The sequence below is a fragment of the Pristis pectinata genome, chromosome 13 (genome assembly GCF_009764475.1).
Source record: "Pristis pectinata isolate sPriPec2 chromosome 13, sPriPec2.1.pri, whole genome shotgun sequence".
Lineage (NCBI taxonomy): Eukaryota > Metazoa > Chordata > Chondrichthyes > Rhinopristiformes > Pristidae > Pristis > Pristis pectinata.
The window spans coordinates 52,640,170-52,664,106 of record NC_067417.1 but is presented as its reverse complement, the minus strand read 5'-3'; the positions used below and the strand labels follow the sequence as shown (position 1 = coordinate 52,664,106).

General features: G+C 47.7%; 1 protein-coding gene across 7 annotated transcripts in view; it reads right to left on the bottom strand.

Annotated features, from left to right (window-relative positions):
• The window catches only part of LOC127577091 (NACHT, LRR and PYD domains-containing protein 3-like), a 43,063-nt gene extending 21,531 nt beyond the window's left edge, over positions 1 to 21,532 (bottom strand). Inside the window, exons 1-4 of one of the 7 annotated variants that reach the window (XM_052027969.1) lie at positions 21,513 to 21,532; positions 19,637 to 19,771; positions 13,146 to 13,406; positions 940 to 1,029 (exon numbers count right to left, since the gene is read on the bottom strand). In XM_052027969.1, the coding sequence (XP_051883929.1) occupies positions 940 to 1,029; positions 13,146 to 13,406; positions 19,637 to 19,715 (430 nt within the window). In that variant the 5' untranslated portion in view covers positions 19,716 to 19,771; positions 21,513 to 21,532. Of the gene's footprint in view, positions 1 to 939; positions 1,030 to 13,145; positions 13,417 to 19,636; positions 20,111 to 20,249; positions 20,380 to 20,699; positions 20,790 to 21,512 lie in introns of those variants that run through there. The other 6 variants (XM_052027967.1, XM_052027966.1, XM_052027968.1 and 3 more) reach the window with 6 other exon arrangements.
• Positions 21,533 to 23,937: the final 2,405 nt, after the last annotated feature.

The following is a 23,937-nucleotide window of genomic DNA, read 5'->3' as shown; positions in this document are numbered from 1 at the left end:
TTCAAATCAGTGTGGTTCTGAAGATACTTCAGCCTTTCCATGCTCACCAAAACTGACACTGGCCTTTCGCAAAAGATTTATTTTACACCTTCACTTCATTATTCCAGGCTCACTTCTACGATTCAAACTTTATCTTGGTAAAGGTCTCTAAATATGCACAACTCAATAAATGCCAATATATCCGCTATTTAAAATTCTCCACCTCCCCCTTCTCCTTTAAGCTGCCATTTTATCACCATGATAAGGCTTCTATTCCCCCTCCTCGTGCCCAAATATCACGATGTTCAGCAAAATTCTTGTGAAACTTCTGTGATTTTCTTAACACTTGCTCTGCCAAAGCCTGTTCTTAAATCCATCCGTACTTCCATTTTCTCTGCCCTTTCAAAGTCATCTTAAGACTATCCACATGAGAGTCTGATGCAGACTCTCACAGCTCTCCTCTGAGGATTGGCAGGAGGACATTCAGCCAATCTCACCTGTTGTTGCTTCCAACCACAGCTGCTTTCCTTCATACTCCCCTTCCCAGAGGTGGCACAACCTGTTGAAGATTCCTCTACCTCCAGGGAGGCAGCATCTCCATTTGGGACCTGGCCCCTGGCGAAGACACTGCTTATTCCCATGGTAACGGAAACACCATCACTATTTCTCTCCTTTAACTGTGTTTGACCTGCCCAACACTATCACTGCACTCTGGCCTCCTGCTTCCTGGGTTACTGCTTTAATACACATCTGAATCTTCAATGAGGGTGATCCATCTCCTGTACCATCAGTTCCTTTGCATTCTCAACCAGTGACAGTGCTGATCCTGGAGATGTTAACACTCTCCTCTTTCTCAGCTCCATCCTTATTCCCTGTATCTTTGTGAACCATGGGCCCAAATAGCAGATCCTCAACTGACATCAAGACAATATTTATCTTCTAAAGAATTCTGCAACACACCCACGTCCTTCCTTGTTGAGCTCACTGGATCCTCTCTCCTGTTCGCAGTTTCAGCTGTGGTGAGGACAGTTGCTTCCAGATTCTGGTGCCCTGCAATAAATGGATTAACAACAGGAGGATTAGTCAATAATTACAAGAAGGAAAACATGGCCTTGTGAACCGTGAACTGCTCATTCTCCATCTGCTAACTGCTCTCCCTCAGAGTCATGGAGTCACACAGCAGAGATAGAAGAGTCCTTAGCTCACCAAAGCCACACCAGCCATCCATATTAACCCCATTTCTAAGTACTTGATCCAAAGCCATCTAAGCCTCTGTGAGCCAGGTGCTCATTCAGCTACTTCTTCAATATCGTAAGAGTACCTGCCCACAGCCACAACCCTTTTCAGCAGAACGTTCCAGACTCCAACCACCCCAGAGGTGAATTCGTTCTTTCTCAGATCTCTGAGAGAGAGGCTGCTGTGTCAGCATTTCCTGTGTGACAAGCCAAGAGTGATTTATCCCCGTCTCACCTCCTCTTTGACCCTGCTTCAGTCAGACTTCCCATCCCCAGATGGACAATCATTTCCTTCCTTAAATATAGTGCTCTCCTGAAGGACAAACTCAATGTGCAGGGTTCAAAGAGGAAGCTGTGGAGAAGAGCTGAAAGGAGCAGAGAACTGGGAGAACCCAGCAACTTTATAACAGATTTCTGAAATAGAAGTGGAAGGGCTGATAAAGGCAGATTTATAACGCAGGAGTGTAAGTGTCTAAAGAGGAAAACATCAGAAATATGAGGAGTCGGCCAGCGACCTTCCAAACCTCCTCTCCATTCAATAACATCACAGCTTATCTGATCTTGGCCTCAGCTTCATTTACCTGCTGATTCTCAACATCCCTCGACTCCCCTCTCTACCAAAAATCTGTCCTTCAACCTGAAACAGATTCATTACCTTGGCCTACACAGTGTCAACCCTCTGGTGTAGACAGACCAGGGAGTCGAGGTAGGAAAGTAGAGCCATGTGAGAGGTCAGGGCAGCCGTGATCTGATTGAAGGTGAGGACAAGCTGGCGGAGATGAGTGGCCGAAAACTTTGTTTCCCATAATTCCATAGATCGGGAGGAATTTACTGAGAGTTACCAATCTCCACCTCAAGTTGGCAGCTCTGAAGATCACTCCACGTGCTCACTGCCTCTGTTTCTGATCAGTTCACAGTGCGAGGCCACTTCCTGCCAGAGATCAGCAACTTTCCACATGGCGTGGACTCACATGGCCGCTCCCCCTCTCTGCCCCTCACCCTCTCCCCTGCTCCCCCAGCCACACCCCATCTGTGTGCCCTCCTTCTCCATCAAACCACTCCTTATCTCTATCCCTCCCAGCCTGTCCTCCACTTCCCCAGCCCCACCCAACCCACGCTCCCACAGTGGTTGACAGGAAGGACGTGGAGTCTATAATCTGAGATGAGAAACAGAAAGGGGCAGTAAACATTGGAGAAAGTTACATTCAGTACCAAATGGGGGACGTTAATCCACATTTTGACTGGAGAAACCAAATTTGCAGCAAAAACGTGGAGGATGAGTTCATACAGTGGATGAGATTTTCTCTGATCAGTATGCTGAGGAACCAACCACAACTGACTTTCAGAACTCATATTGTATCAGGAGAAAGGGTTAATTAAGAGGCCTTTAGGAACAGTGGTCATAATATTATTGAATTGAAAAATATTAGAATAAAAATTGAAAATGATTTAGTGACATCTGAAAGGAGGGTTTTAATCTGAATCAGCCAAACTCTGAAGGTGAGTCGTCTATGGTGGACAGAGCGGGAGTGCGAGAACCAGCCTCTCTAGTTCTGACACTGTGGTAACTGGGAATAATTAGTACAAAATTCATCAGCCACGAAACCATCCACCCCACATCTACCATATCAAACACAGTAAAAACATTGTACATTTCAAAGTTTTACATCTCGGTCCTCTAAACTCTGGAAAATTGAGGTCAAGCTTACTCAATTTTTCTTCTTGAGAAAGACTACATCTCAGGAACCAGTCTAATGAATCCACTACCTTCTCTCCAATTGTATTGTGAAGGGTCATGGATGTCACGTGACACCATTGACCACCTGGTCGAAAGTCACATCACTGTCAATCAAGGACTGGCTCCACCCACCCAGTAGTGCACACCATTGCCCATTGGCCTCTGTAAACACCTTTGTACCTGGCCCTGAGCCATTGGCTCGCTTGAATTACCTGGGCTGGACCACTCAGCCCTCCAGCACTATAAAGAATGACACATGTGCGTGGTTCACTCGTTTGATCGCTACAGGAATCATGAAACAATGCTGAAGAGACCATTGGTAAGATTGTGCACTTCCACAAGGGTTAGGAGCATCCTTAGTAGATTCCTGGTACGTAGAACCAATGCTTGCTCTGTGTTGAGGAGTGGCAGGCACCATATTGTTTCTTCCTTGATTTGTTTGAACCGCATGTGTGCATGCGCATCTCACCCTTGTGATTCCCCAATGTTCGTGATCACCCTTGTGCATGTGTGTATGTGTGCACTCGTTCCCGTTCATCCTGTCCCGCGTTTGTCTTTGTAAATAAATAATTGTAATTCCAAAGACTCTGTCCAGAGTCCTTGCCCTTTGAGACCTTAGGAACACCAAAGCATGCAGATCCCTTCAGGTGAGAAAACCAAACTCTACCCATTACTCCAGTTGTCGTCTCACTGAGGGCTATATAATTCCAGAAAGACATCTTCACACCGGTACTCAATCCTCACGCAATAAAGATCAACATAGTAGAACACAGAACACTACAGCACAGTGTAGTATTCTATGCTGTGTTAGATAGATCTTAGATAGACAGATAAAGTGTTGTGCCGACATTTTATCCTGCTGTAAGATCTATCTAACACTTCCCTCCCACAGAGCCTCCCATTTCTCTATCATTCATGTGTCTACCCAAGAGTCTCTTAGATGTCCCCAGTGGACGTTCTGTGCACCCACTGCTCTGTAAAAAAAACCTATCCCTGACATCTCCCTTACATCTTCCTCCAGTCACCTTAAAATTATGTCCCCTTGTGTTAGCCATTGTCGCCCCGGGAAAAAAGTCTCTGTCCACTCGATCTATGCCTCTTATCATCTTGTACGCATCTACCAAGTCACCTCTCATCCTCCTTCTCTCCAAAGAGAAAAGCTCTAGCTCGCTCAACCCGTCCTCATAAGACATGCTCTCCAGTCCAGGCAGCATCCTGGTAAATCTCCTCTGCACCCTCTCTAAAGCTTCCACATCCTTCCTATAATGAGGCGACCAGAACCGAACACAATACTCCAAGTGTGGTCGAACCAGAGTTCAACAGAGCTGCAACATCACCTCGTGGCTCTTGAACCCAATACACCAAAGAATGAAGGCCAACACTCCATACACCTTCTTAACAACCCTATCGACCTGCGTGGCAACCTTGAGAGATCTGTGGATGTGGACCCCGAGATCCCTCTGTTCCAGCTCTGCCTTCAATACAATAATCCCAAGCAAGCTTGTCACCAAACTCCAAGACCTAGGACTCAAAACCTCCCTCTGTAAATAGATCCTTGACTTTCTAACAAACAGACCGCAATCAGTGAGGACAGGCAGCAATACCTCCGGCACAATTATCTTCAACACTGGTGCCCCACAAGGCTGCATCCTCAGACTCTACTCCCTATACACTCATGACTGTGTGGCCATATTCTGCTCTAACTCCATCTACAAGTTTGCAGATGGTACCACCGTTGCAGGCCATATCTCAAACAGTGATGAGTCAGAGTACAGGAAGGAGATAGAGAGCTTAGTGGAATGGTGTCATGACAACAACCTTTCCTTCAATCATTGACTTCAGGAAAGGGGGCGGTGTACATGCACCTGTGGTGCTGAGGTCGAGTGGGTTGACAGCTTCAACTTCCTGGGAGTGAACATCACCAACAGCCTGTCCTGGTCAAATCACGTAGATGCCAAGGCCAAGAAAGCTCACCAGCACCTCTACTTCCTCAGGAGGCTAAAGAAATTTGGTTTGTCCCTTTTGACTCTCACCAACTTTTACCGATGCACCATAGAAAGCATCCTATCTGGATATATCACGGCTTGGTACGGCAACTGCTCTGCCCAGGACCGCAAGAAACTGCAGAGACAGCGTATCACGGACACCAGCCTCCCCTCCTTGGACTCTGTCTTTACCTCTCCTTGTCTTGGTGAAGCAGCCAGCATAATCAAAGACCCCACCCACCTGGGACAATCTCTCTTCTCTCCTCTTTCATCAGGTAGAAGATACAGGAGCCTGAGGGCACGTACCACCAGACTTAAGGACAGCTTCTACCCCACTGTGGTAAGACAATTGAACGGTTCTCTCACACAATGAGATGGACTCTGACCTCACGATCTACCTTGTTGTGACCTTGCACCTTATGGCACTGCACTTTCTCTGCAGCTGTGACACTTCACTCTGTACTGTTACTGTTTTTACCTGTACTACATCAATGCACTTTGTACTAACTGAATGTAACTGCACTGTGTAATGAATTGACCCGTACAATCAGTTTGTAAGACAAGTTTTTCACTGTACCTCGGTAAAAGTGACAATAATAAACCAATACCAATACCACTGCTAATAGTCCTGCCATTAACCTTGTATTCTGCCTTCAAATTAGATATCCCGATGTGTGTCACTTCACACCTTTCCGGGTTGAACTCCATTTGCCACTTCAGCTCAGGTCTACATTCTATCAATATCCTGTTGATACACCTTCAGCAACCTTCTACACTATCCACAACACCACCAACCTTTGTATCATCAGCAAACTTACTAACCCACACTTCCACATCCTCATCCAGGTCATTTATAAAAATCTCAAAGAGCAGGGGTCCCAGAATAGATCCCTGCAGAACACCACTGGTCACTGACCTCCAGGCAGAATACACTCCATCTACCACCACCCTCTGTCCTCTATGGGTGAGCCAATTCTGAATCCATACTGCCAATTTGCCCTGGATCCTATGCCCCCTGACTTTCTGAATAAGACTTCCATGAGGAATCTCATCAAACGCCTTACAAAAATCCATGTACACCACATCCACTGCTCTACCTTCATCAATGTGCTTTGTCACATCCTTAACGAATTCAGTCAGGCTCATGAGGCAGGACCTGCCCCTCACAAAGCCATGCTGACCGTCTCTAATCAGCCTATGCTTCTCTAAATGCCCATAAATCCTCTAAGAATCTTCTCCAGTAATTTGCCCACTACTGAAGTTAGACTCACGGGTCTGTAATTCTCAGGGTTATCCCTACTCCCTTTCTTAAACAAAGGAAGAACATTTGCCACCCTCCAATCATCTGGCACTACTCCTGTGGCCAGTGAGGACACAAAGATTGTCGCCAAAGGGGCAGCAATCTCTTCCCTTGCTTCCCGTAATAACCTTGGATATATCTTGTCCGGCCCCGGTGACTTATCTATCCTAATGTTTTTCAATAGTTCCAGCACATCCTCTTTCCTCACGTCGACATGCACTCGCATATCAGTCTGTCGTACGCCATCCTCACAAAGATCTCTCTCTGGTGAATACTGAAGCAAAGTATTCATTAAGGACCTCCCCTACCTCTTCTGACTCCAGGCACGTTTCCACTTTTATCCCTGATCAGTCCTACCCTCGCTCTAGTCATCCTCTTATTCTTCACATCTGTGTAGAACGCCCTGGGGTTTTCCTTGATCCTACTCATCAAGGACCTCTCATGCCCCCTTCTAGCTCTCCTAAGTCCATTTTTAGCTCCCTCCTGGCTACCTTTTAACTCTCCAGACCCCTACTGATGCATGCTTTCTAAACCTCAGGTAAGCTTCTTTCTTCCTCTTGACAAGCTATTCTACATCTCATGTCAACCACTGTTCCTTCATTCTAATCATCCTTACCTTGCTTCAATGGAACAAACCTATCCTGAGCCCCATGCAAGTATTCCTTAGAAAACCTCCAAATTTCCGCTGTGTACTTCCAAGAATATCTGTTCCCAAATTTACACTCAAGTTCCTGCCTAATAGGATCATAATTCCCCCTCCCCCAGATAAATACTTTACTCATATCATCTGCTCCTATCCCTCTCCAAGGCTAAGGTAAAGGCCAAGGAGTTATGGTCACTATCACCAAAATGCTCTCCCACCGAGAGATCTGAAACCTGATCGGGCTCATTGCCTACTACCAGGTCCAGTATGGCCTCTCCTCTAGTCAGTCTGTCCACATAATGTGTCAGGAATCCTTCCTATACACACCGAACAAACTCCTCCCCATCTTATGCAGGATGTTAGGGATAAATATGTCCCAGTGAGGCATAGAAGGAATGGCAGGGTAAAGGAACTGTGGGTGATGAGAGAGGAGAAATGACTTGTTAGGGAGAAGAAGGTAGCATACATGATGTATAAGCAACAAGGTTCAGACAGGGCCCGTGAGGAATATAGGGTAGTGAGGAAGGAACTTAAAGGGCTGAGGAGAGCTAGAAGGTGACATGAAAAGGCGTTGGCTAGTAGGGTTAAGGAAAATCTCAAGGCCTTTTTCAAGTACGTGAAGGGTAGGAGGATGGCTAGAGTAAAGGTAGGTCCGATTAAGGACAAAGATGGGAGAATTTGCCTGGAGGCGGCGGAAGTGGGAGAAGTTCTCAATGAGTACTTCTCTTCGGTATTCAGCAGGGAGAGGGGTCTTGATGATGCGGAAGGGAGTGCTGGTAGGGGTAATGTTCTCGAGGTTGTAGGTATCAAGAGAGAGGATGTGTTGAAGTTGTTAAATAATATTAAGACAGATAAATATCTGGGGCCTGACGAGATTTTCCCCAGGCTGCTTCGAGAGGCTAGGGAGGAGATTGTTGAACCGCTGGTAAGGATCTTTGAGTCCTCGTTGTCCACGGGGATGGTGCCAGAGGACTGGAGGGTTGCGAATGTTGTCCCCTTGTTCAAAAAAGGTAATAGAGATAGGCCAGGGAATTATAGACCGGTGAGTCTCACGTCTGTGGTGGGTAAGCTGTTAGAAAGGATTCTAAGGGATAGGATTTATGAACACCTAGTGAATCATGGACTGATTAGGGACAGCCAGCATGGCTTTGTGAAGGGAAGATCTTGCCTCACAAGCCTGATAGAGTTCTTTGAGGAGGTGACTAGGAAGGTTGATGAGGGTAGTGCAGTGGATGTGGTTTACATGGATTTTAGTAAGGCGTTTGATAAGGTTCCTCATGGTAGGCTTCTTCAGAAGGTCAGAGGCCAAGGGATCCAGGGAAGATTGGCTGTGTGGATCAGGAATTGGCTTGCATGTAGAAAGCAGAGGGTTGTGCTGGAAGGAGTGCCCTCGGATTGAAGGGCAGTGACTAGTGGTGTCCCGCAGGGATCGGTTCTGGGACCTCTACTTTTTGTGATATTTATAGATGACTTAGATGAGGGGGTGGAGGGCTGGGTTAGTGAGTTTGCAGATGACACTAAGATCAGCGGTGTTGTGGATAGTGTGGAGGGCTGTCGGAGCTTACAGAGGGATATTGATAGGATGCAGACCTGGGCTGACAAGTGGCAGATAGAGTTCAATCCGGAGAAGTGTGAGGTGGTACACTTTGGAAGGACAAACTCCAGGGCAGAGTACAGGGTAAATGGCAAGGTACTTGGCAGTGTGGAGGAGCAGAGGGATCTGGGGGTTCATATTCACAGTTCATTGAAAGTTGCCTCACAGGTGGAAAGAGCAGTTAAGAAGGCCAATGGGATGTTGGCTTTCATAAATCGCGGGATTGAGTTTAAGAGCCGTGAGGTGATGATGCAGCTTTACAAAACTCTAGTTAGGCCACACTTAGAGTACTGTGTTCAGTTCTGGTCGCCTCATTATAGGAAGGATGTGGAGGCGTTGGAGAGGGTGCGGAGGAGATTTACCAGGATGCTGCCTGGATTAGAGCGTATTGAATATGAGGAGAGGCTTAAGGTGCTAGGGCTTTATTCACTGGAAAGGAGGAGGATGAGAGGAGACATGATAGAGGTATATAAAATATTGAGAGGAATAGATAGAGTAGACAGTCAGCGCCTCCTTCCCAGGGCACCAATGCTCAAGACGAGAGGGCATGGCTTTAAGGTTATGGGTGGGAGGTTCAGGGGAGATGTCAGGGGGAGGTTTTTCACCCAGAGAGTGGTTGGTGCATGGAATGCACTGCCTGGGGTGGTGGTGGAGGCAGATACATTGGATAGGTTCAAGAGCTTGTTGGATAGGCATATGAAGGAATGTGAGATGGAGGGATATGCGGGAGGAAGCGGTTAGGTAGTGTGAGGGTGGTTTGATGGACGGCACAACATGGTGGGCCGAATGGCCTGTTTTGTGCTGTATGGTTCTATGGTTCTATCCCCTTTACACTAAGGAGGTGACAAGCAATATTAGGGAAGTTGAAATCACCCATGACAACAACCCTGTTATTTCTGCCCCTTCCAAAATCTGCCTCCTGATCTGCTCCTCGGCATCTCTGCTGCTACTGGGGGGTCTGTAGAATACTCCCAATAGAGAGAGATCGCTCCCTTCCTGTTTCTGACTTCCACCCACACTAACTCAGTGGACGATTCCTCCAGGACATCCTCCCTTTCTACAGCTGTGACACTGTCCCTGATCAGTAAAGCCACTCTCCACCTCTTTTACCTCTGTCCTTGTCCTTTTTGAAGCGTCTAAATCCCAGAATATCCAGCAGCCATTCCTGTCCTTGCGACAGCCAAGTCTCTGTAATGGCCACCACATCATAGTTCCACGATCTCACCAACGATCTCAGCTCATCAGCCTTGTTCCTGATACTTCTCGCATTAAAGTAGACTCACTTCAGCCCATCCAACTGGCTGCAAACTTGCCATTTCAACTGCCTATCCTTCCTCACAGTCTTTCTACACTCTGCATCTACTTGTATGCTAAATGACCCTGGAGCCATTCTCACCACTCTGCACTACAGGGAACACCAAACCAAAGAAAGAAAGAAAGTTACCAGAGACTTACCTTCGCCTCTTCTCCCCGAAGCCTCTTGAACCTAAGTCTCAGCTCCCCACTCTGACGCTGTCCACTTACACAATGGCCACTCCGCTTATACTTGCCTTACCTTTATTTCCTGCTGTTAATAAGCCAATCAGCAGGTAACAATTTGCAAATGTGCCTCGTTTAAACTCTTGCAAGGTGAAACTCAAGCTCAGGCACAGAGACTCACCTCTTTTCAAAGGTCCCACTACAAATCTCACTCCAACTCCCGTCTCCACATGGAATAACTCCCTCTCTAATTGCTTGCTGCTCCTGTATACATGTAGGTCACAGTCTCCCATCACTTACAGAATATCAGCATTTCTCTTTTTCCTTCCAGCATAGAAATCGCATTTTCATGCCTTGTGCTCTACCTGACTCTGGCTGCCCACTCACTCAGCTTGTTGTCATATCCCACAAACCTTCTTGCATCATTATCACTACCCACATTTGCACTTAGTCTTGCGTTATTTAAACTTGGAAATATGACCTTTGGTTTACCTTGTTGACGTTTACTGTGAAGAGACCCAAGCACTGACCCCTGGGGTACCTTATTATCCACAGCCTGCCTAGCTGTAAAGAACTTACTTTTACCGACCCTTTGCATACTGATAAGCAGCTTTCAGTACACGTTCATATTACCCCGCACCCCTCCACCCCCGATTCCATGCTCTCCGTCTCTGCTCACCAACTTCCTGCGTGGAACCTCAATGAAAGCATTCTCAGAACCAAAAGCATCATGTCCACTGGAACCCTCTCATCTAGTTCACCAGATACATGATCAACAGCCTCCAAAAAATTGTTCAAACTTGGCCCTTCTAGGGAAAAGACAAAGCTCGACCTGCTCTTGGGTAATATGGTGGGCAGATGACAGTGGGGGAGCATTTTGGGACCAGTGACCATAGTTCAATTAGTTTTAAAATAGTTATCGAAATGGACAGAACTGGTCGACAGGTTCAAGTTATAAATTGGGGCAAGGCGAACTTTGACAGTATGAGACATGAGGTTGATTGTCTGCAGGCAAAGGGACCACAGGCAAGTGGGAGGCTTTTTAAAAGGTGAGATAGTGAGAGCACAAGGTCTGCATATTCCTTAGAGTGAAGGACAAGGCTGGTAGGAATATGGAACCCTGGATGACGAGGGATATTGAGGCCCCGGTCAGGAAAAAGAAGTCTGCATAGGTCAGGTACAGGCAGCTGGGATCAACTGAATCCCTGGAGGAGTATGGGGCATGCAAGAGTGTACTCAAGAAGGAAATCAAGAGGTCAAAAAGGGGGCATGAGATAGCTTTGGCAGAAGATTACGGAAAATCCAAAGAGATTTTTATCTTAAGGGAAAAAGTGCAACTTGAAAGAGAATAAGACCCTTCAAAGACCAAGGGGGACATCTTTGTGTGGAGCTGCAGGAGATGGGCAATGTCTTTAACAAACATTTCTCCTCTGTTTCTACCGTGGAGAAAGACACAAAGACTTTGGAACCAGGAAAAGTAAATGGGGAGGTCTTGGGGATAGTCTGCATTACAGTAGACTTGATGACTTACAGTTGCTGGATGACTTAAAAGGCACGAAGTTATACAAATCTCCAGGGCCTGACCAGATATCTCCAAGAGCACTGCGGGAGGCTAGAGAAGAAATTGCAGGAGCCCTGGCTGAGATATGTGCATCATCGTTAGCTATGGGTGAAGTGCCCGTCGACTGGAGGCTAGCAAATGTTGTGTCTCTATTTAAGAAGGGCGACAAAGAAAAGCTTAGAAACTATAGATCAGTAAGTTTAACATCTGTGGTAGGCAAGTTACTGGAGAGGATTCTGAGGGATAGGATATACATACATCTGGAAAGACAAAGGTAGTCAGCATGGCTTTGTGTGTGGGAGATCATGTCTTCTGAACTTGATTGAGTTTTTTTTTGATGTGACCAAGAAAGTTGATGAGGGTTGGGCGCAAGACGTGGTTTACATGGACTTCAGTAAGGCTTTTGATCAGGTTCTATATAGTAGGATGCTCTGGAAGGTTAGAGCACATGAAATCCAGGGAGACCAAGCCAATTGGATACACAATTGGCTCGATGGTACAAAGCAGAGAGTGACGGTGGAAAGTTGTTTCTCAGACTGGAGGACCGTGACTAGAGGTTAGTGCTGGACCCATTGTTGTTTGTCATTAATATCAATTATCTGGATAAGAATGTGCAAGGCACGGTAAGTTTGCAGATGACTCTAAAACAGGTGGACAAAGAAGGTGGTTATCAAAAATTATAGAGGGATCTTAATCAGCTGAGTAAGTGGGCCGAGGAATGGCAAATGGCATTTAATTTGGATGTGCAATGTGTTGCACGTTGGAAAGTCAAATCCAGGTAAGACTTTTACAGTGAATGGCAGGACCCTGAGGAGTGTTGTAGAACACAGTAGCCTTGGAGTACAGGTACTCAGTTCACTGAAAGTGGGAGTCACAGGTAGACAGGGTGGTGAAGGCAGCTTTTGGCATGCTGGCCTTCAGAAGTCAGGGCACTAAGTAAAAAAGTCATGGTGCTGTTCTACAGGATTCTGGTGAGGCCGCATTTGGACTAATGTGTCCAGTTTAATTCACGCAGCTGTAGTAAAGATGTTATTGAACTAGAAAGAGTGCAGAAAAGGTTTACAATGATGTTGCCAGAACTTGAGAGACTGAGTTAGGAGCAGAGCTTGGAAGGCTAAGACTTTATTCACTGGAGCATAGGAAACTGAGAGGTGATCTTCTTGAGGTGTATAATATCATGAGGGATAGAGATAGGGTGAATGCACTATGTCTTTTTGTCCCCCTAAGGTTAGGGAATCAGGAACTAGAGGGCATAGGTTTAAGGTGAGGGGGGAAAAGATTTAATAAGGAAGGGCATCTTTTTTTTAAAAAACACAAAGGGTGGTACCTATGTGGAATGAGGTGTCAAAGGAAGTTGTTGAGGCAGCTACAATAACATTTTCAAAGACAGCTGGACAGGTACCTGGATTGGAACGGTTTGGGCCAAATGCTGGCAAATGGGACCAGCTTTGAATGGGCATCTTGGTCGGTATGGACCAGTTGGGCTGAAGGGCCTATTTCCATGCTGTATAACCTGCAATAAATACACTTACAAAGTACGTAACCATTTCAATGTAAGCAAATCTGTGACAGGATTGCATTCTGATGCAATATTTGGACATCACTAATTTGAAACAACTCAATGAACAAACCTCTTTCAGGGATCTTGAATAAATCTCTAGGAGAAGGAGGTTTTTCAGCAAGACAGGTTTCTGCAGACTGATCAGCTTCCTGTGGAGCACATCCCCACGTCTGAACTTGTTCATTAGGACCACTTCCTGTGGACTGATCACCTTCTCTTGAAGCAGGGCACCGACTTTGTTCACTTGAAGCATGCTGATCAATTTTCCCAGCTGAAGAGCCTTTGTGCAGAGATTTAGTGCAGCATGTCCCCATTACCCTTGACTTGCTCCCTGTAAAATACTAATCCAAGTGAAATAATGACAGTAAGGCAGAGAACAAAAATACATGAATTGAACATGGATCACACACAGGGTTACTGATAAAACATGACATGAGATACAGAGCTGACAGGGTTCCACAGCAGTTAGCTTAAACTGATTGTTACTTTGTTTGCCTGTACAATGATAATTTCAAGAGCAAGTTCAGGACAACATGGCTCAGATTGATCCCTCAGATTCTCTGTGTTCAAAGTAACCAATAAAGCTTTGTGTTGCAGCGTTATGGTAAATGGGGAAACCCAAAACAATTCTGCTCATTAGATCAGGTCTGATCATTCAAGGCCCCTTTTTCCCAGATCACACACAGGCAGATCCCTCAGGACCTACACTCCCCGTGTCACACACTGTCCGATCCCTTGGGGCCCAGACCGTCTGTTCTCTATTGAACAATCCGAGATTGTCCCAATTCACAAATACTCAGTGATTGCAGTGCTTAGATCTGTCAAAGAAAATAGAGAAAACTAAACACAATATGGACCTCAAATTAGGTGGCAGCTTCCCCTTTGTTACTATGCAAAAGAGCCACTGTGAGCCACATCACCAAACACACTCTCCCACACACTGTATTTGATCCATTCCACTCATCCAGTCAGATCTCAATGTGGGTTTATGAAATGTCAACATTACAACTTGTACAATGAACAGGGATGCTGCCAGGATTGGGGTGTCTTGAGTTATAAGGAGAGACTGGTAGGCTGGGACAGATTTCCCTGGAGCGGTGGTGACCAACGAGTGACCTCATAGTGGTTTATAAAATCACGAGGGCATAGATAAGGAGGATGGTCACAGTCTTTTCCACAGGATAGGGGAGTCTAAAACTGGAGTGCACAGGTTCAAGATTTAAAGGGTATCTGAGGGGCAAGTTTTTCCACACACAGGGCGGTGAGTACACAGATCAAGCTGCCAGAGGATCGGTAAAGGTAGGTGCAAGTACAACATTTAAAAGACATTTGGACAGGTACATGGATAGGAGAGGTTTAGAAGAATACGGGCCAAATGCAGGCAAATGGGACTAGCTTGGACAGGCACTTTGGTCAGCATGGACAAGCTGGACTGAAGGGATTGTTTCTGTGCTGTACAACTGTTTAGAGTCACAGAATTAGTTTTTCAGGATCCCCTCTCTCCCCTTCTCTGTTCAGAAGCCAGTGCATCATCAGTAGGGCTAAAGACTTGTCATGCTCGCATGTACATGTGGTGAGGTTCTCCAGTTACTGCGATGGGCACACATTTTCCATTCCCTTGCCAACATGCTCACTTCAACCATCTAAAACCCGAATGAGGTTTAATGCATCACCGATGCTCTCCCACATCTCCAATGAGTCATGGTTCTGAGGAGCACTATGCTTTTCCCTCTCCTGTCCCCAAGGTAAGGACACACGGATCCTGGCTTAAAAAATAGCAACAAGGGTAAAGCAATCATTGAATTCAGAACAAGGGGATCCCAGCACTTGATAGCATTTGGGAACTGGCCTCAGTGGCAAGGGTGGACACACATGCAGGCCAGAGAAGAGGCCAGATTGCATACCAAAATTTGACTGCCTGTTATTTTGGAATAAACATATAGCTTCATTGCAAGCATTAATGACGTTAGCCTTTCATTTCTAGCCACAACAATTGTTTTAATTGCTTGACTCTAAGTGTTCGAACTGCCCTGAATGGATTTGAAGCAGTAATTGGGGATCGTTATTCATCTTGTCAAGTGGAGCAACGGGAGATTAAATTTTATTGAAAAGTGCAAGTTCATGCATTTGAGGGTCAAATAAGGGTAGGATATTCATCATGAACAATCGGACCCTACGGACGATTCAGTAACAAAGGATCATTGCATATAAATCCAAAGAACCCTGAAGGCAGCAGCACAGGTAGACAGCATGGTGAAGGCAGCATTCAGCATGCCTACCGTCATTAGCTGATGCACAGAATGCAACTGGAGTCAGCTCGTTTCAATTTTATAAACACAAAATGAAGTGTGTGCACAGTTCTGGTCACCATAATATAGAAAGGATGTGATTGCACTGGAGAGGCTGCAGAGGAGATTGAATATTTCAATTATCAGAAGAGACTGCCCTGGCTGAGCTTGCCTTGGAGCAGAGACAGACAAAGGCAGATATGATTAAGGTATAGATCAGTTACAGGGTGAAAAAACATCTTCCCCGTGGAGAGGTGTCTAAGCCCAGAGAGCATAGATTTAAGTAAGGAGTACAATGTTTCAACAATCTAGGGAAGCATTTTCACCCAGAGGGTGGTTATAGCCTGTGACACACTGCCTGGGAAGGTGGTGGAGGCAGATACTCTGGCAATATTTTAGGAGCACCTGGGTGAACATTCGAAATGTAAAGGTATAGTAGGCTACAGACCAAGCGGTGGTAAATGGGATTAGTATAGATAGACTAATGGATGGCACAGGCATGGTGGGTCAAAGGCCTGTTTCTGCACTCTACGATCAATGACTCGTGACACTAAGATTCAATCTTAACCACAGTGGCACCATAGACCGTTTGTTTCAAAACTTCATTCTGGACTCTCACGACCCAGGACATGCCCTCTTCATGCCATCGGGGAGGAGGTACAGGAGCCTGAAGACCCACACTCAATGTTTCAGAAACAGCTTCTTCCCCTCCGCCATCAGATTTCTGAACGGTCCATGGACACGACCTCGTTATTCCTCTTTTGTACTATTTATTTGTCTTTGTCACTGAAAGTAGTCTTGATGCCTATGTCTTGTACTGTACCACTGCCACAAAACAACACATTTCATGACATATGCCAGTGATAATAAACCTGATTCTGATACTCCACATCCCTAGTCTCATTGAAATCAACCAGATTTTACCCTTTGACCAACACTGTTGTCCCCAATGCTAACACCTCCCTGTGAACAGTAAGGTATCAGCACCGTCATCAGTGTTTGGCAACTTTTCTCCAACAACTGACAGTTAGTGAAACTTCTATGCATTTCCATTGTTTTCTGTTTTCAAAGTTATATCTGTCGCTCTGCTAGAACCAGTTATTAAATCTGGCCCTGAACACTATATTCACAACCCTACACGATGCCACTGGAACCATCTCACTGATGGAGACCCAACCCCTGCACTCAGCACACGAGATCACATAACCCCTGCTTCTGACATTTAAAATAACCTTGGAATTTTTTTTTGATTCAGAATGAAGAATACTGCATATTCTACCCCTCAGATGTAATAACAATGGCCACTTTCCCTCCTACATCCCTTCCCACACTGCTCACATGAGACGACTATGTATTCCCATGAAAGAGGAAATCCCTTCACAATCACCCCTATTGCTTTGTCTGACATGCTCACCACCACTGATCCACTCTGGGTATCCTCCTGTTTCCCCACTCACACTAGAGAAATAAAGGACTGCAGATGCTGGAATCCAGATGAAAAACACTATAATGCTGGAGGAACTCAGCAGTCAGGCAGCATCCGTGGAGAAAAGCAGGTGGACAACGTTTCAGATTGGACCCTTCTACAGGACTAAAAGATAGGAAAAGGGGAAGCCCAATTTATAGGAGGGAAAAGCAGAGCACTGATAGGTGGACAAAAGAGGGGAGGCGGAGTGGGCACAGGGTGGTGGTATGTAGATGCAGTGAAGAGATAATGATAGGCAGGTGCAGGGGAGGTGGGGAGAGCAGATCCACCGGGTGGGGGAGGGGGTGGGTCAAAGGTAAGGAGAGGAAAATAAGGTGGTTGAAGGAAAAAGATAAGCTAGGAAAGGGATGAAAATAAGGTGCTGTTCCTCCAGTTTATGCTTGGAATTCTCCTGGCAGTGGAGGAGGCCGAGGACTGATGTATCAGTGATATTGTGTGAGGGGGAGTTGAAGTAACTGGCAATGGGGAGATGCAGATCGCGGTTATGGACAGAACGCAGGTGTTCTGTGAAACAGTCATCCAGTCTGAGTTTGGTCTTACCAATGTAAAGGCCACACTTGGAGCACTGAATGCAGTAGATGATATTAAGGGAGGTGCAAGTGAACCTCCGTCTCACCTGAAAGGACTGTTTGGATCCCTAGATGGAGGTGATGTAGGGGCAGGTGTTGCACCTATGGTGGGGGCAGTGGAAAGTCCCCAGAGTGGGAGTGGGATGCATGGGGTGGAGGAGTGAACGAGGGAGTCGCGGAGGGAGCAGTCCACGCGAAAGGCAGGAAGGGGTGGGGAGGGGAAGATATGCTTGGCAGTGGGGTCCCATTGGAGATGTCGTAAGTGGCAAAGAATGATGTGTTGGATACGTAGGCTGGTAGAATGAAATGTGAGGACAAGGGGACTCAATCCCTGTTGGGTCTGGGAGGGGTGCGGGAAATGCCAGAGATATGGGTGCGAGCTCTATCGACCACAGTTGGGGGGAAGCCCTGGTTAGAAAAGAAGTTGGACATCTCGGGAGTCCTGGAGTGGAAAGCCTCTACATGGGAGCAGATGCAGCGGAGGCAGAGAAATTGAGAAAAAGGAATCGCATCCTTGCAAGAGGGTGGGAGGAGCTGTAAACGAGGGAGCTGTGGGCGTCAGTGGGTTTGGGCAGGCACGTTAGTGTAGTGGTTAGTGTAACGCTATTACAGTGCCAGCGACCCAGGTTCAATTCCAGCCACCGTCTGTGAGGAGTTTGTACATTCTCCCCATGTCCACATGGGTTTCCTCCAGGTGCTCCAGTTTCCTCCCACATTCCAAAGATGTACGGGTTAGGAAGCGATGGGCATGTTATGTTGGTGCCGGAAGTGTGGCGACTATGTAGCTAGGCACTGCTCCAACGCCATATACAAATTCACTGACAACGCCATTGTTGTTGGATGAATCACAGGTGGTGATGAGTCACTTACTGGAGTGAGACAGGTTGATCCGTGCTGGAACGGCAACCTCGCACTCAACGTCAGAAAAACTAAAGAGCTGATTGTTGACTCCAGGAAGGGGATGGAGGGTGACCATGTGCCAGTCTACATTGGGGGATTAGTAATGGAGAAAAGTCAGCAGCTTTAAATTCCTGGGTGTTAACATATCGGATAATCTGTCCTGGGCCCAGCACGTATACGTAACCACAAGGAAGGTGCGCCAGCAAATTTATTTTCTTAGGAGGTAAAGGAGGGTTGGCATGTCATGGAACACTAACAAGCTTCTACAGATGTACTGTGAAGGTATCCTGACTGGGTGCATCATAGAAACGTAGAAAACCTACAGCACAATTCAGGTCCTTCAGCCCACAAAGCTGTGCTGAACATGTCCCTACCCTAGAAATTACTAGGCTTACCCATAGCCCTCTATTTTATTCAGCTCCACGTACCTAACTAACAGTCCCTTGAAAGACCCTATCGTATCCGCCTCCACCACCGTTTCTGGCAGCCCATTCCACGCACTCACCACTCTGAGTAAAAAAACTTACCCCTGACATCTCCTCTATATCTACTCCCCAGCACCTTAAACCTATCTCCTCTTGTGGCCACCATTTCAGCCCTGGGGGCATCACGGTCTGGTACGGCAATTTGATTGTGCAGGAACGCAAGAAGCTGCAGAGAACACTGGACTCTGCCCAATACATCACGGACACATCCCTCCCCACCATCGGGAGTATCTACAGGAGGCGATGCCTCAAGAAGGCAACATCCATCAAAGATCCCCACCATCTGGGCCGTGCCATCTTCTCGCAGCTACCATCGGGCAGGAGGTACAGAAGCCTGAAGTCCCACACCACCAGGTTCAGCTACTTCCCTTCAACCATTCAGTTCTTGAAACCGGCACAACTCTATAATCACTACAGGTTAGTAACACTATGATCACTTTGCACTAAAATGGGCTTTGTGTTTTTTCTGTTTTGTGTTCTTTCTTGAACAAATTGGATATAATTTGCATTTAATTTATGTTTTTCTTGTAAATGCTGCTTATCTGATGCTCTGTGCCTGTGACTCTGCTGCAAGTAAGTTTTTCATTGCATCTGCGTACATGTACTCGTGCAGATGACAATGAACTCGACTTTAACTTTGACAATCTTTGGCAGCTAAATTGAGGACATTAACTGTTACTATCACATTGTTGGGCGGGGTGTTGTTCAGCACAACTGGCCGCCATGTTTCCCACGGAGCCCAAAAAAATTCACAAGGTATATTCAGTACAAAACCACAAAATGCTGGAAATTCAGTCCATCAGGGCAGAAGCTGTACAAAGAGAAGTACCCACCGTCAGAACTGGGATTGTCCACAGATGCCGTCTGACCTGCTGAGCATTTCCAGCGGGTTTTATATCGGATTTCCAACATTCGTACCTTCACTTTGAACAACAAGTATTGACTCACTGCAGAATGTTCCGCACATCCTGAAATGACAAACAAACTCATCTGAGGGCCACCCTCCACCCCAGACGCCTGTTCATCGAGATTTCACTTCCACATCCAGCTGCACACACAATCTATTTGGTGCAGCACATCCCAAAGAGTCGGTTTGCCCCACAGTCATTCTGTTGCCTCTGCTCCCCAGCCCCCTGCCCAGAGAGGGGGCAGAATGGGCACCGTTTCTCGCAGCCCCAGTCGCCTGTTCCTGTGGCGGGGCAGGAAGTCATTGCGGTCTCTGAGACGTTGAACCACATCCTCTTCGCTGTGAGGAAGGGGAAACTCTGAAGCATCCGCTCAACGAGAAGCACCAACCCCAACATGGGTTTTACCCGGACCTTTGGAACACTGAGTGAAGCCACTGTCAGCTCCAACTTCACACATCCACACACGGAGATCCACCAGGGGCCGGTTCAACCCCCACCCCCCCCACCCACCAGATTCAGCGGCGAGACCGTGACCCACCTTCCCCGTCCAACCACAGCCAGAAATCACATTTCTCCAGACCCCGCACTGACCAAAGCCGCCCCAAACAAAGCCGTCCTGGTGTCCTCCCTGGGACCCGGCGGGGGAGGGGGGGGGTGTGGGCGGAGGCAGGAGGTTAACAGGTGGAACGGGGGGGGGGGGTGGAAAAGGGAGACTAAACGAGATGGGCCGAGCGGAAAGGGGGTAGGGGGTGAGGGGTGAGGGAGGGAAGGGGGTGGGGGGAGGGAAAGGAGGGGGTGGGGGTTGAGGGAGGGGTGGGGTGTGAGGGAAAGAGGGAGGGGGTGGGGGGTGAGGGAGGGAGAGGGATGGAGGAGGAATTAAGGCGGGAGGTTAACAGGTGGAATGGGGGGGTGCGGGTGAAAAAGGGAGAGTAATGAGACGGGCCGAGCGGCCTCCTCCTGCCTCTCCGCAGTGACTCAGCCAGCTCACCGGCTCCGGCGACTGCACTGTCACTGGAGAAACCGGTTCACCGCTGCCCTCGGCGGGAATGGAGATAAATGAAACCGCCGGACATTTGCTCGGAAGGTTGGGAGGAAGCGGGAGGCGGGGTCTGAGGGGGTAACACCCCCCACGGGTCCGCCTCCGCTATTGGTTATTACTGATGATTGACACCTGCTCGCACCAGTGGGAACAAAGTATCCCGCGCATCCTCTGTCGGCAGTGGGAGGGTCAGGAGGCGGTTGGTGGGCGCGCGCTCGGCTGTTCAACCGTCCCAGCGCGAGCCGGGCAGTCCGTGTGTGACGTCATGACGGCGGAGGAGCTCAGCGGCTGCGCAGCCTCCGTGTGGAGAAGCAGCCGGTCAGCGCTTGGCCTCAGGACCCTTCCTCAGGGCTGAAGGTGGGGAAGGGGGAGCCCGCTGTACAGGAGGGGAGAGCAGAGCAGTGATGGGTGGAGAGCAGCGGGGAGCCGGTCAGCGTTAACGCGATTTTGAAGTCGTACTTCTGTCTGCTGTAAATCACCCAGTGCCGCAGGTGAACTCAAACACGTTTATTCGGCGATATGTCGCTGGGGGAACCTCCTGCCTCTCAGGCGGAGCCCGCAGCGGAGCTCTCCCGGCTACAGGGGGCAGGCGGTAGTTTATACAACACTGTCACACACACGTTAATGAGCCAGGCGCCACGGTTCTGGGCTGAGCAGCAACGAAACGAAGGACAACCGCAGAGAAACGAAGACCAGCATCGCTCCCGAGTTTCAGTTCATCGGTTTGCAATCAACAGACACAAAGACAGGAATCACACTCACTGTCTGGGACAGCCTTCCCATTTCCCTTCAAGTGCAACCATCATCCTTATAGATTAATTTGATTTCAAGCCAATTAAGTCCGGGACACAGCAATTACCACTCAGCACCCAGCCCACAAAAAGTGGTTTTGCTGCTCTGGCTGCCAACCACCTTTTAATCAGTATTTCGTGTAGCCACAGTTCTCATCAGTTACAAGATATGAACACAGTAGTAATTCTCTACTTCCACACTTCCCCCTTTTATCATATCAGGATAACCTGGAGCGGTGCCTAGAACGGAGTCGAGAGTTTATTAGTAAGGACCTTGCAACAAGGATTCAAGCAGGTCAGCACCACACAGCACATTATAATAACGATTTGCCCTACGGCTCCATGCAGCAGGTACAATGTCCGTGACCCTCCGAGCAGCCACCCCAACCAACCCTCTCCTCCTGCAAGTCCCTGTCTAAACCTATCTACTTGCTTCTGAGTGTCCTGGATGGCACAGGATATGTTGTAGGACTCATCCCTAACATTGGTGACATGTTTATCCCCTATTATGGCACATACTCCCCCTTTCTGAGCTAACAGGTAGTCCACAGCATACGAGGTCTGTTGGGCATAAAGTCGAAGTTCCGCCATTTCCTGGTTCACTGCCTCCAGGCCCTTGATGGTGCTGTTTCCCAGCACAGTCAGTCCACAAACAAGGTAGTTCCGGTTGTTTGCGGCCATGGTTCCTGCCGAACCCCCCGAGAGAGAGCACTCAGAAACGCGTAGCCTAACGGTGATCCCACTATAACAGTATCCCTCCATTCTTCACAGAACTCCTTACTTACTGACCATGCTACAAGTCTTCATTGGATACGAGCCTTCTTGGGGCAGGGGACCGTGACTGGCCCAATCACTCCTATTGCAAACCAGGCTGGCAGAGTGGGGGTGGCAGTGCTATAGGTACCGTTGAAAAGGAGCACATACCCTTCCTTGGCCCGGTAACAGGTTATATTACCCGTTTGCTGTGGACTAGGCATCTGAGAATACCGAGTGATTCCAGCAACTTTCCTTCCATGAATTCTCAGATGATTTTCCCTGGCTAGCCATTCCAAAGAGACATGAGACAATTTCACATGGGTACCGTTCCCTTCCCCACAAACCCATCGCTCCCCTGCAAGTAGTTCAACACATCCAGTGTTGGCACACTCACAGCTAAACCATCCTCCCCTAAATGCGCATTTTCTCTCTCTGCAAGTGGTGGTGGTACATGATATCGGGTACTGTACTATCGCTAGCCCACAACCCCATCCCTTACCATTGAAGCAGCGGGGGAAGGACTGGTGGCTAGTTGTGCTGCTAGGGTCTGCTGTTGTTCCTTGCAAAGATTTACCTGGCAGCACCCTCCCGTAAGATCCCATCTGCCCAATGCACTTTGTTTCTGATTATTCATATCTTAAGAGAACGCAGGGGCTCCAGCTTGCTGTGGCTACAAAAAGACCTTCCACTGATTCTGCCAAGGGGTAGCAAACTGTGCGATTGCCATGCAGTTGTATAGGTGCTTTGTAAAATAAATTGTCCTCTAATGCCCACACACGAGTACCGATAACGGTACGGAGTCCAAATTTAGAAAGCGTCATTGTCCTTCTGGCAGCCATCGTTTACAGTCACTCAGATGAATCCAGCGTTCCTGGCCCTGTACTTTCACCCCTGTAGGGGTCTGGAGTAGTATCTGGAGGGGCCTTTCCACCGAGGTCCCAGTTTAGGGCGCTCCCAATCCCGTATCAGTACCGAATCTCCAATTTCCAGGTCAGCCGGCTTCGCATCCTCTCCTTCCCGCTGTTTAAAGGCGCTCTTCACCTGTGAAGGATGAAACTTTAAAGAGGACGTAAGTTGTCTGAAATACCTTTGTCGTTCATTCCCCATGATGTTAAGGTCGACCTGGTTGGGGGGGTTGGGTGTCAGCATCCCAGGGGGTTCTTCCCAGACATCCATAGACAATTTCGGCAGCCAACACCCAGGTGGCCGTATTGGGGGTAAGTCTCATGCGGTGTAATGCTAATGGGAGAACCTTCAGCCAATTTAGTCCTGTCTCTGACACTAATTTAGTTAATTTATTCTTCAGGGTGCCATTAGCTTGTTCTACTGTACCCGCTGCCTGAGGGTGGTAGGTGCTGTGGAACTGCTGTTCAATATGCAGTATAGTACTTGTAACAATGTACACGTGGTAATTCAATAAAATCAAGTTGTATACATTCAAAAGGTCCCCCTGGCAAGGGGGTTCTGCCTGGAGTGCACCTCACCCCTTTCCCAGCATTGGTTTGTTGGCATATTAAACACGACCATATTTTGCCTTGTGCTGCTTCCTCCAATCTGGGGTGCCACCAGGTACATAGTGAAATGTTACTCATTCCCTCCCCGCCAAGGTGGGTGTCAGAATGCAGGCAGTCAATAAGCAT